Genomic DNA, 17,453 nt, shown 5'->3' with positions numbered 1-17,453 from the left:
TGACGTTAGCATTAAAACTCATGTTACCTAATTTGAGTAATGAAATGCCTGCAAGAAAATAACCAACTTTAAAAAGCACCAAGGATCCCTAATTTCAACCCTGAGCTGCAAATATTCTCCTTTATTACTCTCTCCAATTTCAGAAAAGTAGCACTCCGCACTTTCTCAGTTAAATAAACATATCCAACTTTTCCGATATCTACCGACATTCAACCCTTAGTAAGGTAAAAGATTGCTTATGGTCTTCCTCTTTCAGCACACAATTTGCTCTGCCTGCAGTAATTTTTACTGACATAAATCCCACTTCAAAGGATTATACTTCTGTTAACCTGAAATTCTTGAGAACAGAATATATGCATCTGGCCAGGAGTTCAGAGAGAAGCAGAATTAGTTAGAAGTAGAACTGCAATGGAAATTCCACATAGCATTTTACATAGTTTTATCTTAACCAGCTAATTCCTTTTGAGATAATTTATTCTATTCTTCCCATTATTTTTCCATTTATAGCTAAACAAGGATATTGGTTTCCAGAGATGGGGAATGTGGAAGAAAACTAATATTATCAATAAAAGCAAAGAAGTACTTATTTCTTCCGTAGTGTAATGCCTAATCATTCTTGATTCTTAAATGTATGTTTTCAATTCTGAATAAGTGACTAAAGTTAACAGTTAATTTATTCTTATGTACAGTACTTTTGGGTCCATATAATTTGGAACATTATACTATGAGAGATGAGAGAGGGGGGCGGGAGAGGAGAGAGAGAGAAAGGAGAGAGAAAGGAGAGAAAGAGAGATAAAAGAGAGAGAGGAGAGAGAGGGGGGAGATGGAGGCAGGGAGGGAGGGAGAGGGAGAGGAGAGAGAAAAAGAGAAGAGAGAGAGAGAAGAGAGGAGAAGAGAGGAGAGGAGAGGAGAGGAGAGGAGAGGGAGGGAGGGAGGGAGGGAGGGAGGGAGGGAGGGAGGGAGGGAGAGAGAGAGAGAGAGAGAGAGAGAGAGAGAGAGAGAGAGAGAGAGAGAGAGAGATGGATAAATCCCCTAGATTAGTGGTTCCTCTTTCACCCATCCTATCAGCATGGATTCAATTCAATTTCATTTTCTGGTGCAGATTACTTAGAACAAGTAAATAGCATTAGTGCTGCTTTAATTATTGAAAAGGAAGTTGAATAGCTCCCATAGAATTCGTTCTATCCTTCTCTTCCTGTTTTAATCAATTGTTTGTCCATACAGGAACCGATTCATAGCCGAGGTCAGCTAAGTAGCTTCTGTTGAAAGACTATCAATAGTTTTTTGACTATCCAAGTAGCATTTAGTGGATTTTTGCCATGTTCTTACTTGTTATCACCTTCAAAATAGTTGGTGATCCAAGATTTTTATGTTAAAGCTGTATGGATGCTTTCTTAACAAGGCTTATTCCTCCAAACATTTAAAACATGTAAGCAACTTTCTACCAACATAACTAAGCACAATAGTTAACCTTTGAATTATATTCCTGCTTGAAAAAAAAATATCAGTGATACTTTAATGTCTTTTTTTATTCTCTTGGTTGACAGGATAATTTTTAAAATGTACATTTTGTATTAATTATACTTTTGGATGAGAGTCATTCCCCTAACACAAACCTTCTTCCCATTCATTCTTGTTGTTTTTCGTGTAGAGGGAGGATTTTCTGATAACACAAAAGAAAGCTCACTTTGAATTGGCTTCGTTTGTTCTCAGTAATGACATCACACAAATCAAAATAGTCATAAAGAGACAATACATAATCTCCATATTATAACACCTATGTGACAAGTCCCAGAAATAAAGAGAACTAATAAACAAATCAGAAAGGAAGAAATAAAACACTGGCCCTAAATAGAGATAGAAAAGTGCAAGTTCATGTAATCTATTAATTTGTAAAACTAAAACTCCAGATTCCTCAACTAAGCTCCATCCCAAAGGAAACCGTACATTTTACCCAGCACCCATTCTATACTCATATTAGATAACGTTTGGCTCTCTTATGTCCATGTTTTGGTTTAAGATGGATGCATAGACATTACATGGGAGTTCTTATTCTTTATAACCAAATAACGAAAATGTACTCTCCGTATTGCTGAATTGAAACCCCAACCAGTGTTATCAATAAACAGGAAACTTAAGAGTCTGAAGTTAGAGCCATAGATACCCCACTACTGCTTTCTTTTTGTTGTTAGTTGCGAAGCCGTGTCCAACCCATCGCGACCCCATGGACAACTTTCCTCCAGACCTTCCTGTCCTCTACCATCCTCTGGAGTCCGTTTAAGCTCACGCCTACTGTTTCAGTGACTCCATCCAGCCACCTCATTCTCTGTCATCCCCTTCTACTTTTGCCCTCAATCTTTCCAAGCATTAGGCTCTTTTCCAGTGAGTACTTCACTGCTTGCTATCATGCAACAAATCTACTTATAATCAGGAATGAAAGAATGATGGAAGAAAGGGTTATCTCTTCCCCCTCCCCCATGGGATTAGATAAAAATAGAAAACTGCATGAAAGAAAAGGGCTATAAAATCAAATGCAGGACTTGCATTTGAAATTCTGACCATAAGGTGTTTTTTTTTAAACCTAACCCACCTTATTGCATTATGTATAATCGAACAGGTTCTTTAAAATTAGGACTTAAGACAGGAATATTGAGTCACACTACGATTTGAATTGGTGGATAACTAAGGGATAAGGTTAAGTACCTTTATACTAGAGGCTGGCTGGATGAGCTCTGTGATGGATACCTTGTCTTGCTGAAGCCTTCTTTTGACCAGCTTGGAACAGCAGATGTTGACAGAGTTGAGAACATGCCAGGAGTTGTACTCCACAAAGGAGCGGCTGTCAATGACCAACATTCCTTCGGTCCCACTCTTCAAGAGGCTGGCAAGCTTCTTGGGATCTATCACTTTGGGTAGAAGTTTGTCCCCGGCCATGGTAGACTGGTCCCTTCTGCAGCAAGTAGGAGAAGGAAAGGAACACCCAGGGAAGAGAAGCCAGCTCAGATATCCCAGAAGTGAAGGAGGAGTGGGAAGGGGGAAGGCAACTTGAAAACAGCCAACTTCTGCCACGCTGCTAAAGCCCTGTATGACAAGTCATTGTGCCAAACCTGTTAGGAAGTGCAGAGAGAAAGAGAGAAAGAAAAAGAGGAGGAAAAAGTAGTCAGATTTTGTAAGTATGCCATGTTGGTACTGATATATTTTGCTCTAGCTCAGATCTGGGAAAAACTATAGTCTTTAGATCAGGGGTAGTTGGCAACTCTAAGACTCGTGGACTTCAATTCCCAGAAGTCAATAAGTCTTAAAGTTGCCACGTTTGGAGACCCTTGGTCTAGAGCAGGGGTGTCAAACTCAATTTCACTTAGGGCCACATCAGGGTTGTGTTTGACCTTGGGGGGGGGGGCATGTGCAGCTTGACATAACTCGTATCAGGGGTGCCTGAGCTCCATTTTCGGCCGCAACGGCCTACTGCAACCCTCTGCCAGTGAAAACAGAGCTCAGAGGGCCGCATGCAGTCTTTCGCTGTTTCCAGGTCGGCCCCACAGGCCAGATCTAAGCACTCCGTGGGCCTTGACATCCTGGTCTAGAGTCTAAAGAAAGCTCTACCTAATGCTACCTTTTCAACCTGGTATCCTCCAGACGCATTCAACTTATTCCCCATGCAGCAGGCACCAAGTTGGATAAACGAATCAGCTAGAGGAAAGGAAAAAGGTATCCTAAAGTTATAGCTTATATCGTTTCACACCTGATTTTGATTTAATCCTAGATGCTTCATCTATACTTCACATAATTTACTGATTACTGTCTTACTGTTCCCTAATAATCTTCTTTACAATACAGAGTTTTTGATGTTTTGAAGAGTCTAAGGCTTCTGCAAAATACAGAATTCTTACTTTTATTAAAGTAATTTGCTTACTTCCATCCAGCAGCCTTCAGAATCACATATTCCAGGTTGCATATACTTTTAATTCACCTGAGGCAAAACTCAGCCTTCCACATGTATGCCTCAGAGTACATTGTATGCATTTTATCCCTTCAAAACTTTTCATTACCCAAACCATTATGAGAGGGATATCCGGAATATTGAGCTGAAAGCTACAAAGCTAGCATATGAAACTCCTTTCCAACATTGCAAAAAATCAGAGCACAGAGCATGCATAATTTAATTTTGCACATTAAGAAATGCATATGTATTTCTGTTTGATCACATGCTTATTGAAGCATCAGGCAGGGATTAAGAGGAACTAATTAAAGTCTCCATGCAGACACAAAACTCACTGGATGATCAAGCCAACCAATATTGCTTGAATCCAACTCACGGGTTTATTGTTACGGGATAAAATGGAGATTCCAAGTAAACCAACTTGAACTACTAGAGGCAAGATGGTGCATATAACCATAATCTAATAATATTTTCTTAAAAAAATAAAACACCACCTACTGCATTGGGAGGACCAAACATCATCCAGGACAGTGATGATTAACTTTTTTGGCACCAAGTGCCGAAACTGGAGTATGCGTGCATGCTGGAGCACCAGAACCCGGAACAGAGCATTTGGCCATGCGTACTGGCCAGCTGCTCTCTTCCAGGTTCTGGAGTGCGCATGCACGCCAGCCAGCTGGTCTTCGCACATGCATGTGATAGAACCTGGAAGAGCAGCTGGTGTTGGTGCACATGCCCATAAAGAGGGCTCTGCGTGACACCTCTGGCAGACGTGCCATAGGTTCGCCATCACGGATCTAGGATATGCTTCAGATTGCATCCATACACAGCTTCTTTATAGTATTTAGTTAAAAGATTCGTATAGCTGCATACCTTAAAAAAGAAATCTGGGCAGCTGGTTAAAAAAATAATAATAGAAAGTCAAGTTTAATAGCAGCTTTTCATTTTTGGGAATTAATGGTTTCAACACAACCCAAGGTTGGAAGCCACTATATTAAAAAGTCTTACTTACCGAGATTCTCAGTAAAAGAATGGATATAAGAAACTAGCCTCATAGCTTAAACCTGTCAAACTGCATACGTTCTCTTAAAAAACCTATCTGAAATAGGTTAGTTGCGTATTGGTAATAAAACCATTATAAAACATAAATGATTTGCAGTACATTTGAATTAAAAAAGAAAGACAACCTGTCTTTCTTATTATCAGAAAACCTTGCACTGTTCTGGCTAGAAACAAGATTCATGAACTTCAATGGTACTTAAAAGGTACATATATAGTTGTATTTGATTAAATCCCAGTGCATTGCAATAGACCACATTTCCAAGTAGGTTTGAGGGATCCTTGGTGCTCTAAGCTTGGTTGTTTTCTTGCAGATGTTTCATTACCCAAAACTAGATAGCATCATCAGTGCTGAAAAAAACCAAGATCAGAGAGCACCAAGGACCCCTCATTTCAACCTTGAGCTACAAATATACTCCTTTATTGGTACCAAGTAGGCTTGAAAAGGAGTATATGTTAAAATATTCATGACTGGGAGAGACATGGGAACAAGGTCAGCCAATGAATAAGCATAGCAACTAAGTCAGCCAATGGGAGCTTAAACAGATCTGAGTCTGTGCAGAGAATTGAAATAGAAACTTAACCAGTCTGCTGCTGGGTGAAGTAAACTAGCAGTCTGTTTGGGCTTGTCTGCTGAAATGAACTAACTGCTTGTGTTTAACTCTTCTGCCTTGTGTTTACTTGGAAGAACCACCTGTTGATATTGTACATTTATTCAACTATTCTTATGTATATAAAGAAGTTAATGAATCCTGATGCATCAGTTATCTGTGTGTGCTTCTGGATTTGATTTTTCTGCAAAAAAAACTCCGACAGTATGCTACCATATATTCAGTTTACCTACTGAAACTAAACTGGAAAACTTGTGCACGCACCTTGAATTGTATTAGATGGGGGTGGGGAGGCATGAAAAGTATAATCACATCTTCTGTCAGGCCCATTGCTAAGAGACTCAAATATTATGCTTAACTGAAACATTTGCCGGGAGAAAGATGTCCTCCTGAGAGAAATCACAGTAGCCTATTTTTAAAATGAAAAGGGTATTGTGGAGGAACCCTGATAACAATACCAAAAGTCCTCTTTTCAATACATTATTTGCCCATTCCTTTCCCTCTCCAGTGTGGATTTTAATTTTTATTATTTGTATTTTGGTAAAAGATGAGCTGCTCCTTTGGCAGTTGGCTGGAACAACCCTTTGGTATTTTGGGACAGGCTTTTCAAGCTGAAAAGCTCCTAATTAAGAGAAGTCTGAAGGGGAAAATGGAGGCTCCTGTGAGTGTTAAAGTATACTTCATTATGTGCTTTCAGCCACCCGGAGGATTCCCTGCTGTACCTATTGCTACAGAAATGAAGATAATAAAAAAGGATGCAAATTAATTGGCTTCTCGTCTGCTCCCCACACTTGCCTTCTTCAATCTTTTATCCATGGAGAGGGAGAGGAGAGGAAAAATGAGGAAAGGACCAGCTGAACATTTCTCCAAATTCCACTTTGGAAAAATATTAATTGAAACAGATGGACAAAGGAATTTCCCTAAAGAGAGCTAGATTACACAGGCAAAGGCAAGAGAAGGAAACAGTAGAAAGAAATTGAGGATTGATCAAATAGCAAAGGTCAGCCAATGAAAAAGAATTCCATCTTTATGTTGAAACCTCTCGAATGAGGAGACGGAGGCGAATAAAATACAACTGTTGTTTATTGAATAAACTGACAGGAACAACACAACGAGTCGTCTGACAGCTATTTATACCAGGAGCTGTCAGACGACGAACCAATAGGGATAAAGTATTTCTCCCGCCGGCTGGCTGGTGCGCCTGGGCCAATCAGAGGATCCCTATTCTCGACTGCCCTCTGCTGGCCAGGCTCACCGGTACACAACACCCCTTTCCCCTGGATTGCGCAGGCGTAATCGTCTAAGTACGACGGACGCCTGCGCACGCGCTGAGAGCGTCTCAAAGAAGATGGCGCCTCGCCCAGGGAAGGTGGAGTGTCGGCTCCGCTCTTGTGGCGAACAGGCCTGGCAGCGTCCTGGATGGGTCTTCCTCCCGGCAATGCACCGACGGCCAATGGTAAGTGAGCCAGCGCACCGGGGGGGGCTGTTGCGAGGTCGGAGCTAGTGGCGTTTGGACGGTCGAGCCGGCAGGCGGCGTCGTTAGGGCCTGGTTGCTTTTCTGCAGGTGTGTTGTGTTCAGGTCCCTCTGGTCGCCGACGCAACTGGCTTATATGCCGCCGCCAATGTCTGCCATCATCGAGGAGGACCCTGTAAGAACAGGGCCCCGTGATGTCAGTCACTTTGCCAGGTAGCCACTTCGGCTCGCCGGTGTAGTTGCGAGCGAATACCCCCTCACCCACCAGAAAAGACCTGGGAGGGGAAGGAAGGACAGGAAAAGAAGGGTGGTAGAGAGGGTGGAATCGGTCGAGCAGGGAACGAATACGGCGACCCAGCAATAGTTCCGCTGGGCTTTTGCCCGTAGCGGGGCAAGGGGTGGAGTGCTGGGAACGGAGGTAGGTGGAGATGCGGAGTGGCCAGGGAAGGGTGGCCATACGGGCCAGGGCTTCCTTAGCGGAGCGAACCGCTCGTTCGGCCAGGCCGTTGCCCGCAGGGTGGTAGGGGGCAATCGGGGCATGTCGGATGCCCAAGGAGGCAAGGTAGGACTGGAATTCGGTGGAGGAAAATTGGGGACCGTTATCGGAAACGATAACGTCCGGAAGACCATGGGTGTTAAATAGGGAGTCAAGGATGCGGATAGTGGCCGAAGAGGTTGAGCTGGGCATAGGAAACAGCTCAACCCACTTCGACCAGGCATCCACCAGAAGGAAGAATAGGCGGCCCTCAATGGGCCCCATGAAGTCGACGTGGAGTCGGCTCCATGGGCCCATGGGGAGTTCCCACTCCCTAGGCGGGGAAGAAGGCGGCGCGGAGCGCACCTGCTGGCAAGGGGTGCAGCGTTGGACGTAGGCAGCGATGTCCGCATCCATGGACGGCCACCAGACATAGCCGCGGCCGAGGCTTTTCATCCTGACTATGCCAGGGTGGCCGTCATGGAGGCGAGACAGGACAGCTGGCCGCAGGGAAGAGGGGACAACCACGCGGTTTCCCCACAGGAGGCAATCCTGCATGATGGAAAGCTCCAGGCGGCGGCGGAAAAAAGGGGAGAGTTGGGGATCATTGGAGACTGCAGACCAGCCCCGGGAGACAGCGGTCATTGCACGGTGCAGGATGGGGTCAGTTCGGGAGGCCTGCGCGATGTCCAAAACGGACATCGGTAGGGAGAGGTCAGCCAGGAGGTTAATAGAATGGACAGGGGCTGGATCAGTGACAGGAAGAGGCAGAGGGCAGCGGCTCAACGCGTCAGCGTGAGCAATGTGGCCGCCAGGCCGGTAGGACAATGTGTAGGAGTAGGACGATAGGAATTCTGCCCAACGGGACATGCGGGGGGATAGAATGGGGGGTGTGGGACGGTCCCCTGCAATAATGCCCAGTAGGGGCTTGTGATCGGTGATCAGGGAGAAGGGGCGGCCATATAAGTAATAATGAAAACGTTTTACTCCCGCAACGGCAGCAAGAGCCTCCTTATCCAGCTGGCTGTAATTTCGCTCAGTTCTGGATAAGGTGCGGGAGTAGAAAGCTATGGGCGCTTCAGAGCCATCAGGGTACGAATGGCTAAGAACAGCCCCGACCCCAAAGGGGGAAGCGTCACAGGCCAGGGTTAGAGGTAAACGCTCGTCATACTGGGCGAGGACTGGTGGGGCAGTGAGTGAGCGCTTGACAGCCGCGAGCGCATGCGCTTCGCGGCTGGACCAGACCCATGGGGTGGAAGAGTCTAGTAAACGGTGAAGGGGTTCGGCCAGGGAAGCTTTGTGGGGAATAAAGGAGGAATAGAAATTAAGGAGGCCAAGGAAGGCTTGGAGCTCCACTTTGTTGGAAGGAGTGGGGGCGGAGAGAATGGCTTCGACCTTTGATGGGTCAGGGTGGATGCCGTTGGCATCGATGAGGAAGCCGAGGAAGGTGACAGAGGGAACGCCGAGCTGGCATTTTGAAGGTTTGAGGTGCAAGCCGGCGGAACGGAATTTTTGTAGGACCAGACGTAGGGTTTTGATGAGTTCTGATTGGTTGGGGGCGGCAATCAGAACATCATCAAAATAGGGGGTGACCCCGGGAATGCCATGGAGCAACCGCTCCATGAGTCCCTGGAAAATGCCGGGGGCCACGCTCACGCCAAACTGAAGGCGGCGACATTTGAAAGCGCCGCGGTGTGTGACGATTGTTTGCGCAAGCGCGGTCGACTCGTCGACAGGCAGTTGCTGGTACGCCTGCGCGAGGTCCAGCTTTGCGAATATGCGACCCTGGCCCAGAGTGTGCAGGACGTGCTGCACCACCGGCACAGGGTAGGGGTGTGATTGGAGGGCTTTGTTAAGTGTTGATTTGAAGTCCGCGCAGATCCTAATAGATCCGTCGGACTTCAAAGGCACGACTATGGGAGTCTCCCAGGGGGAGAAATCAACGGGTTCTAAAATGCCCTGGCCGATTAGTTTGTCCAGTTCGGCGTCGACTTTTGCTTTTAAAGCAAAGGGAAGTCGGCGGGCCTTCAAGCGGATTGGAGGAACTGACGGGTCGAGGTTGAGGGAGATAGGAGAGCCGGTATAGCAGCCTAAAGAGGGGGAGAAAACATCGGAGAAGTCGGAAAGGAGGGAGGAGATAGAGGGCGGGGTAACAGGAGGGAGGGGTGAAAGTGAGTTAACCCCAGCAATAGAAAGGCCGAGGGCCTTAAACCAGTCCAGTCCTAGAAGGGAAGCGAGGGGGTTTTTTACAATTAGCAAGGGAAGCTTTGCCTTGCGAGAACCCAAAGAGATGTTAAAGGGTCGGCAGCCCAATAGGTCTATGACATTTCCCTGATAGTCGCGTAAGCGGCAATCAGGGGGTTTTAGATGGTGAAGTTTAACCCAAGGCAGTAAGGAGTTAAGGGTGGCCCATGACATAACGGATCGGGCCGACCCTGTGTCCACTTCCATAGGGCAGGGCACCCCCTCAATGGAGATTAGGAGGTGCAGCTTACCTCGGCCCTCCAAAGTTGAGGAGGCCGAGTCTACAAGCCATTCAGGGTAGGCTTCAGCTGGGTCCCCCACGGAGAGGGAGTGCTGACGGCGGGAAGACGTAGAAGGTGGCTGACGGGCTGGAGGAGGTTGCGGCAGAGGGCTGCGGCGGTTCTGTTGGCCGGAACGGCAAACTGCAGCGAGGTGGCCTTTCCTGCCGCATTGGTGGCACAGGGCTTGCCGGAACCTGCACTGGGAGCGTTGGTGGCGGCCGCCACAACTGAGGCACTGCCGTCCATCCCGGGTGGAGAGGGTTTGAAGGCGATCGGCAGTTTGGTCTACCTCAGCATGAAAGGTAGAAGCGGTAGATGGAGCGTAGGCAGAAGAAGGTGCCGCGTAGGGAGATGGCGGCAAGTAAGCGGCATGCGGGTGCTGACTGAGGTGGCTGAAATCCGGTGTGGATTGATCAGCCATTTCATAAGCCCTGGCATCATCTACCGCAATCTTTAGAGTTAACTCAGGGCGAGCTAGGATGCGGCGATGGAGTTTTATGTCTCGTAGCCCATAGATAAATTGTTCGAGCAACGCGTCTTCCAAGTCACTAAATTCACAGAGACTTGCCTCAGCGCGGAGAGCGGCCACGTACTGGGCAATGGTTTGGCCCTCCTTTTGAATGCACCGGCGGAAATATTGCCGCCGGGCAAAACGAGACGGGGCGGGCTCGTAGTGTTGCTTGAGGCGAGCCAGGAGTTCGTCCCAGGGCAGCGAATTGGCAGGATCGGGAGCAGCGAGAGCCCTTGCAGTGGCGAACATCTCCCTCCCGCAGTAGTTCAGGAAGATTCCGCGCTTTCGTTCCTGGGTGAGGCTGACGAGATCGTGCGCTACGAGGAAGCAGTCGAACCTCTCGAGGAACGCTTCCCAAGCCTCAGCCTCTGGCCGGAACGGCGAAAAGGCAGCATTTGAAGCCATTTGCGGCACTGTATAGGGTTCCACGTCGCCCGTCCTCGTCGCCAGTGTTGAAACCTCTCGAATGAGGAGACGGAGGCGAATAAAATACAACTGTTGTTTATTGAATAAACTGACAGGAACAACACAACGAGTCGTCTGACAGCTATTTATACCAGGAGCTGTCAGACGACGAACCAATAGGGATAAAGTATTTCTCCCGCCGGCTGGCTGGTGCGCCTGGGCCAATCAGAGGATCCCTATTCTCGACTGCCCTCTGCTGGCCAGGCTCACCGGTACACAACACTTTATTTCCACTTTCAAGCTCACGAAGAAGGACCAAGATCCAGGGTTTTCAAAAGACAGGTCAAGATTTGGAAAATATTAATGTTTTTAGAAATCTCTCTCTCTCGTCTGTTTCTATCTATCATATCTATCATTATCTATCATTATCTATCTATCTATCTATCTATCATCTATCTATCTATCTATCTATCTATCTATCTATCATCATCATCATTTCTGTGTTGGATTTTCTCTGGACAAAAACTTCAGTAACAAATAGGAAATACGTAATGCAGAAGAGAAAAATAGCACTAATTGTTTAAAAATGTTATTCAAAGGAAGAGAGTATGTATTTAACATAAACCTGTTTCTGCAGAAAGGATTTCCAGCCACTGCCCTCCCTTTGTTTTCAACAGTGAAAATGGTTTGTTTAGGATGACTTAGCTAACTAAAATGTTCTGCATTTCTTCATGCATTTGCCTTGGTAATGTCAACCAGCAACCCAGACAGGCTCAGATATTCACAAGCTGCTTTCCAGAAATAGAATCAACAACTTTATGAGCGTGTGATGCCTTGGATCAGTATTTCTCAACCTCAGTAACTTTAAGAGGTGCGAACTTCAACTCCCAGAATTCCCCAGCCAACATGCTTTAAGCTGTCAAGGTTAAGAAACACTGCCCTAGATGACACATACTGTGGAGGTAGGCAATCTTTCTTTAGTGAGAAATAGACATTTTGACCATTTTTAAAACAAAGGAAGAACTTTGAGAGTATGGAACAAATCTGTAGTGAGCAGTCTCAAGTCTGCTATTGATATCCACGATGAAAAGTGATCATCCTTCAGAATTGGCAGAACCAGGCTGCTACCGAAGAATATTACCTCCAACCAATATTTTATCACCATCCCTTTACGTATGTTTTAGGCCCGTGGCGGCACGCAGAGCCCTCACCCCAGCTCAGCTCCACCGCGCATGCCTCCTGTCGGCCAGCTGATTTTTGGGTCTCTGTCGTGCATGTGCGGAGATGGTCCCTAACAGGCTGCATGGGGGAGACGCGTCTGCATGCATGGAGGGTGGGCAGAGGGATCATACATGCGTGTGCAGCGGGTGAGGGGAACAGCGCCCCTCCAATGGCCTATTTTTGGTCCCAGGAGGCTGACGGGAGGCCTACTAGGCCCCAGAAGGGGGAGGGGAGAGTCACATGTGCAAGCGCACGGGGCGGGGGGGAGTGTGAGATTTTGCATGTGCAGGGGGTCAGGATGCACAGGGGGTGTCGCATGCACATTGTATCCTGGGTGCGGGTGGGCGCACGCTTTCGGCATGCAACGACAAAAAGGTTAGCCACCACTGTTTTAGGCAATAGTGTCTCAAGCCTATAATCTCTTTTCTACTTTTTTTTTTAAAAAAAAACCACAGTTTTTATTTTATTCGTCTCCTATGAGAATAGTCTTTCTCCCTGAATGGGCTGAAACCTATAATCCTGTCCCTCGAAGTGACACCATTACATTACAGAATTTATTTCTTTTTTTGTTCCATGGTTATCTGTTCATCTTAGTAAGGCATCACTACTGTAGAAGCGCTGTCTCCCTCTCTCTCAATCTCTCTCTCTCTCTCTCTCTCTCTCTCTCTCCTAACCTTTTTTTTTAAATAATCACTTTATTAAACTCATCAAAGTATAAAATACTATAGTTTATAGTTTATAGTTTATTTAATTTATAGACCGCCCCCTCTCCCCGTAGGGACTCGGGGCGGTGTACAGACCATTCATAATCAAAACAATAAAAATGACATAAGACATAAGACATGAAACATAAACAACTCTCACACACGGTCTGTTATAAAATCCCAAAACCAATTTAAATATTAAGAACAATTTTAAAACCCGTTAAAACCCCAATATATAATTTAAAAAGCCATCCAGGAAGGTTTGAATAGATGTTAAATGCAGTTATGACTATGGTTGTAATTAGGCCAGACCTGCTACTCGAAACAGGTGGGTCTTGAGTTTCTAGCGGAAGGAGCGGAGATCAGAGGTGGTTCTAATATCGGGGGGGGGGGGAGGTCGTTCCAGAGGGTTGGGCCCATCACAGAGAAGGCCCTACTCCTAGGCACCGCCCGCCCGCACTGTTTAGCGGATGGTACCCGGAGGAGGCCCTCTCTGTGAGAGCGGATTGGTCGCAGGGATGTATGGGGTAGAATGCGATCCCGCAAATAACTAGGTCCCGAGCCATGGAGCGCTTTGAAGATGACAATCAACACCTTGAAACGCACCCAAAAGGCCACAGGTAGCCAGTGCAGCTCGCGCAGGAGAGGTGTTACATGGGAGTACTTAGTACTCCCCATAATAACCCGCGCGGCTGCATTCTGGACCAGCTGGAGCCTTCGGGTGCATCTCAAGGGGAGCCCCATGTAGAGAGCGTTACAGTAATCAAGGCGAGAAGTCACTAGGGCATGAGTGACTGTGCAAAGGGCGTCCCGCTCCAGTAAGGGACGCAATTGGCGCATCAGGCGAACCTGATGGAACGCCCCCCTAGTGAATGATGAAGCCCCTTGCCTAATTTTTAAATGAAGCCCCTTGCCTAATATTTAAATGATTCTGGAATTTTTCTATAGTTAAAATCTTGCCTTCATTGGGAGTCAAGAAGATACCAGTTAAATCTGAAGGTTGACCTCCCCATTCTAGAACTGACGCGAGTACCGTTATGAAAACAGCCCTCTGCAGAGTGCCATTCTCTCAGGAGCCTCTCAGGGAGCTTCTAAAGGAACATTTTTCTCCAAACGCTGCCTGCGAAGAAGCGTCACCTACAACAAAAGTCATGATGGATGAAAGGAATTGCTGCTGTCCACTGGCATTGCCATCCACTCAATCAATCGATCTTCCCAGCACCTTCCCTCAGCAATTCCCCAGCAAAATGCTGAAAGGTTGCCTGCCCAACCTTTCAGCATTTTTTCCATTCTCCCTCTCTTGGCTCAGACACTGCTGTGATCCCAGCATATCACCTGCCTGCTCTTCCCCTCCTCACCCCAGGAACTTAAAATTGAAGCAAATACAGGACTGCAGGCAAGCTGATGGAGTGTGAAGAAAACAGAAACATCGGTCAGGGCATAGGTAGCAGGGGGAAAAGAAAGGAAATGAAGGTACTAAGAAGATCATACGGTATGGGCGGCAGACTTGTGGATAAGCTGCACTGGGACACTGGTGGTGGTAGCTGAAGAGAAGGAGGGAAGGGATTAGGAAGATTAGGAATGGGCAAACTGGTGGGACATGTTGCGCTGATAAATCAACTGTTCAGGGGAGACAGGATCGGGAGGCGACAGAAGGCACCGAAAAGATTAGAATGGACAAGCAAGTGGGACATGCCTTGTTGGCAGCTGTTGTGGGATTTGTCTGTTTATTAAATGTTAATACTGTGTGTCTCCCCTAAAAGGTGACACTTAATTACTCTAGAATCTGTCTAGATATGTTTTATCCAAATTCTGAAATTATCAAAATGTTCTGGGTTTTCTATTCGCTAAACCTCAGTCCAACTAAAATTATTCAGCAGAATATCTGCAATGAACGTATTTTTCCATTTTTGTGCATACCACTTTACTTCAGAGACAAGCTCCTGGCTGACTTTAATATATTTATAATTTGCATATGTATGGATTATATGCATATACTATACTGCAAAACAAAGGCCTAATTTATAATATAATCTTTTTCTCCCATAGTAAATCTGAGCCAAACTTCATCTTCATGGCCATCCCCACAAAAATAAAACAATGGATGGCTGCAGCCCACTCCCAAATCACAAAAGCAACATCTTACAGGTTAGGAGCGATGAAATATACCTTCACTCTGTTGACAAATGAGTGTTTTGTGACTGATGATTTTCACCCCAGCAACCATTTTGTGAAAGCATCATGATATCACCTGAAAACTCTATAATGTCCTATGTTATATACTCACATTAAGCTTAATATAATTAAGTCTACAGGAATAAAAATATTTATGAAACACTTGGTGAAGCCAACATAAAGCTTTGGTAGACAGCAATCTGTCTTTTGTGATGTGGTCATTAAAAAAAAGTCAAACCTAAATATACTAGGTTGAAAATCTTACTTTTAGGCACTCCTTGTAGCTACATGACAAGCAACTGAAGGTTATTCCTTCAAACATCTTTTTAATAATTCTTAGATAAATAAACATGTTTTCAAGGGAAGAGTCTGAAACTTTCCCAGTCCTTTCTTGATCAGATTGCCAACTCAAGTAATGACACCTTCTTGGGAACCAGCAAAAAGAGAGCTTGACTTAAGCTGCGCACAATAGATTTAAGGTTACAATTTAGCCTAACTTGTTTATTAACCTGGAGGAATGTACTATTTCTCAATCTCTGCAAAATGGAAGAAGTAATGTTCTCTCAGACATAATTACTTTCAAAGTAAATGTGCTAAGAAGGCCTCATGTGTTCCAACTTTTAAAAAAGAAAGGTTCTGAAAGTCCATTTCAGATATCATAGAGACTTACACATAATTATGTAAGTTTCACAGTGAAACTATTCCCCAAAGCACCTGAGGGCAGAACAAGAAGCAATGGGTGGAAACTAATCAAGGAGAGAAGCAACTTAGAATTGAGGAGAAACTTCCTGACAGTTAGAACAATTAATCAGTGGAACAGCTTGCCTCCAGAAATTGTGAATGCTCCAACACTGGAAGTCTTTAAGAAGATGTTGGATAGCCATTTGTCTGAAATGGTATAGGGTTTCCTGCCTAGGCAGGGCAGGGGGTTGGACTAGAAGATCTCCAAGGTCCCTTCCAACTCTGCTATTGTATTGTATTGACTGGTCACAGATGAGCTTTACCAAATTACATCACAAGTATTATGAAGTAAATGTGTACTCTATCAACAAGAAGGCACTATGGACTTCCATGCCAACCTAGTGATAATCCTAAATAGTTCTGAAGTAATTAAAAATTAAGGCATGAAATAAAACTAAGGGTTGACACATGTCTTACCATCCTAGGACAATAAGAGCATACTGACACTTAAAAGAGGGAGAAGGTTAACATAGGACCTAAATCAGGGTTTTGGGGACCTTTTTATCAGTTTATCAAAGCCACCATAATCCTCTTGAGTGCTTCTTAAGAACATTTCCATAATCCTTTAATCCCACACTTCACTCTTGAATGGTAATAATGAACAGACAGACACTGGGCCTGAATAAAAGTAATAAATCTGGAGATCCTCAGGCACATGCTTAGTACAAGGTGGACATCTTATTAAGACAGGTGAGAATTAGGAAGTCATATAAATTGATTAATAGCTACCTATTTTAAGTACAGCATTTGATTCCCATGGTGAACCAGGATGGAGGAAGTCACAACAGAGATAGTCATGCCAAGAAAGCACTAAACTCCCTGAACGTAAATGCTGAAGAGTAAAGATAGGCAATAAAACTGAGGGAAGAAAACAGCGTCTAACTGTTAAGATTACATTGCCTATTTCCAATTACAGTACAAGGGACTGAGATTTCAGATAGTTGAAAGTTCTAGCCTAAATCCTAAATAAATGACCCTCACTCTGTTTAGGACCTAAGAGTACTCATTTCAAATTATCTAAGTCCCAGAGCTCACTGTCACAGAATTGTCAAAAAGGCATTAAGAGTTGTTAACCAAATTTTGCGAAGCTTCTTCTCCGATAACATTGTACTTGCAAACTAGGGCATACAAAACCTTTGCCAGACCAATTCTCAAATACAGCTTGTCTGCCTGGAATCCACACTGCATATTGGACATTAATACAATTGAGTGGGTCCACTTACTGTCTGACCTAAGCATAATACACAAAATTGTCTGCTACAATGTCCTACCTGTCAGCTTGGTGGGCATGGCAGGGGAAGGATACTATAAAATATCCATTCCCTCCCCACTCCAGGGGAAGGTTATTGCAAAATCCCCATTCCCTCCCAATCAGCTGGGACTTGGGAGGCAGAAAATAGCTGGGGGCGAGGCCAGTCAGAGGTGGTATTTACCTGTTCTCCGAACTACTCAAAATTTCTTCTACCGGTTCTTCAGAACTGGTTAGAACCTGCTGAATACCATCTCTGATCACTATACTCCAAATTTTCACATCCCTAGAAAAAGCTGATTACATACATGAGGATAGTGGGGTACTGCAACCATCACAAATACATGCCAGTTGCCAAGCATC

At 45.2% G+C, this 17,453-nt stretch overlaps 1 protein-coding gene across 3 annotated transcripts in view; it reads right to left on the bottom strand.

Moving 5' to 3' along the window:
* Positions 1–17,453, bottom strand: part of DUSP8 (dual specificity phosphatase 8) — a 132,554-nt gene that overhangs the window by 98,991 nt on the left and 16,110 nt on the right. For 2 of the 3 annotated variants that reach the window (XM_081935454.1, XM_081935455.1), the window contains exon 2: positions 2,704–3,107. In XM_081935454.1, coding sequence (XP_081791580.1) covers positions 2,704–2,934 — 231 coding nt within the window. In that variant the 5' untranslated portion in view covers positions 2,935–3,107. The remainder of the gene's footprint in view (positions 1–2,703; positions 3,108–17,453) is intronic. The other variant, XM_081935456.1, reaches the window with a different exon arrangement.

The sequence above is a fragment of the Natrix helvetica genome, assembly GCF_964273705.1.
Source record: "Natrix helvetica genome assembly, chromosome: 1".
NCBI lineage: Eukaryota > Metazoa > Chordata > Lepidosauria > Squamata > Natricidae > Natrix > Natrix helvetica.
The sequence above is the reverse complement of the archived record's forward strand: the minus strand, read 5'-3'. Positions and strand labels throughout refer to the sequence as shown.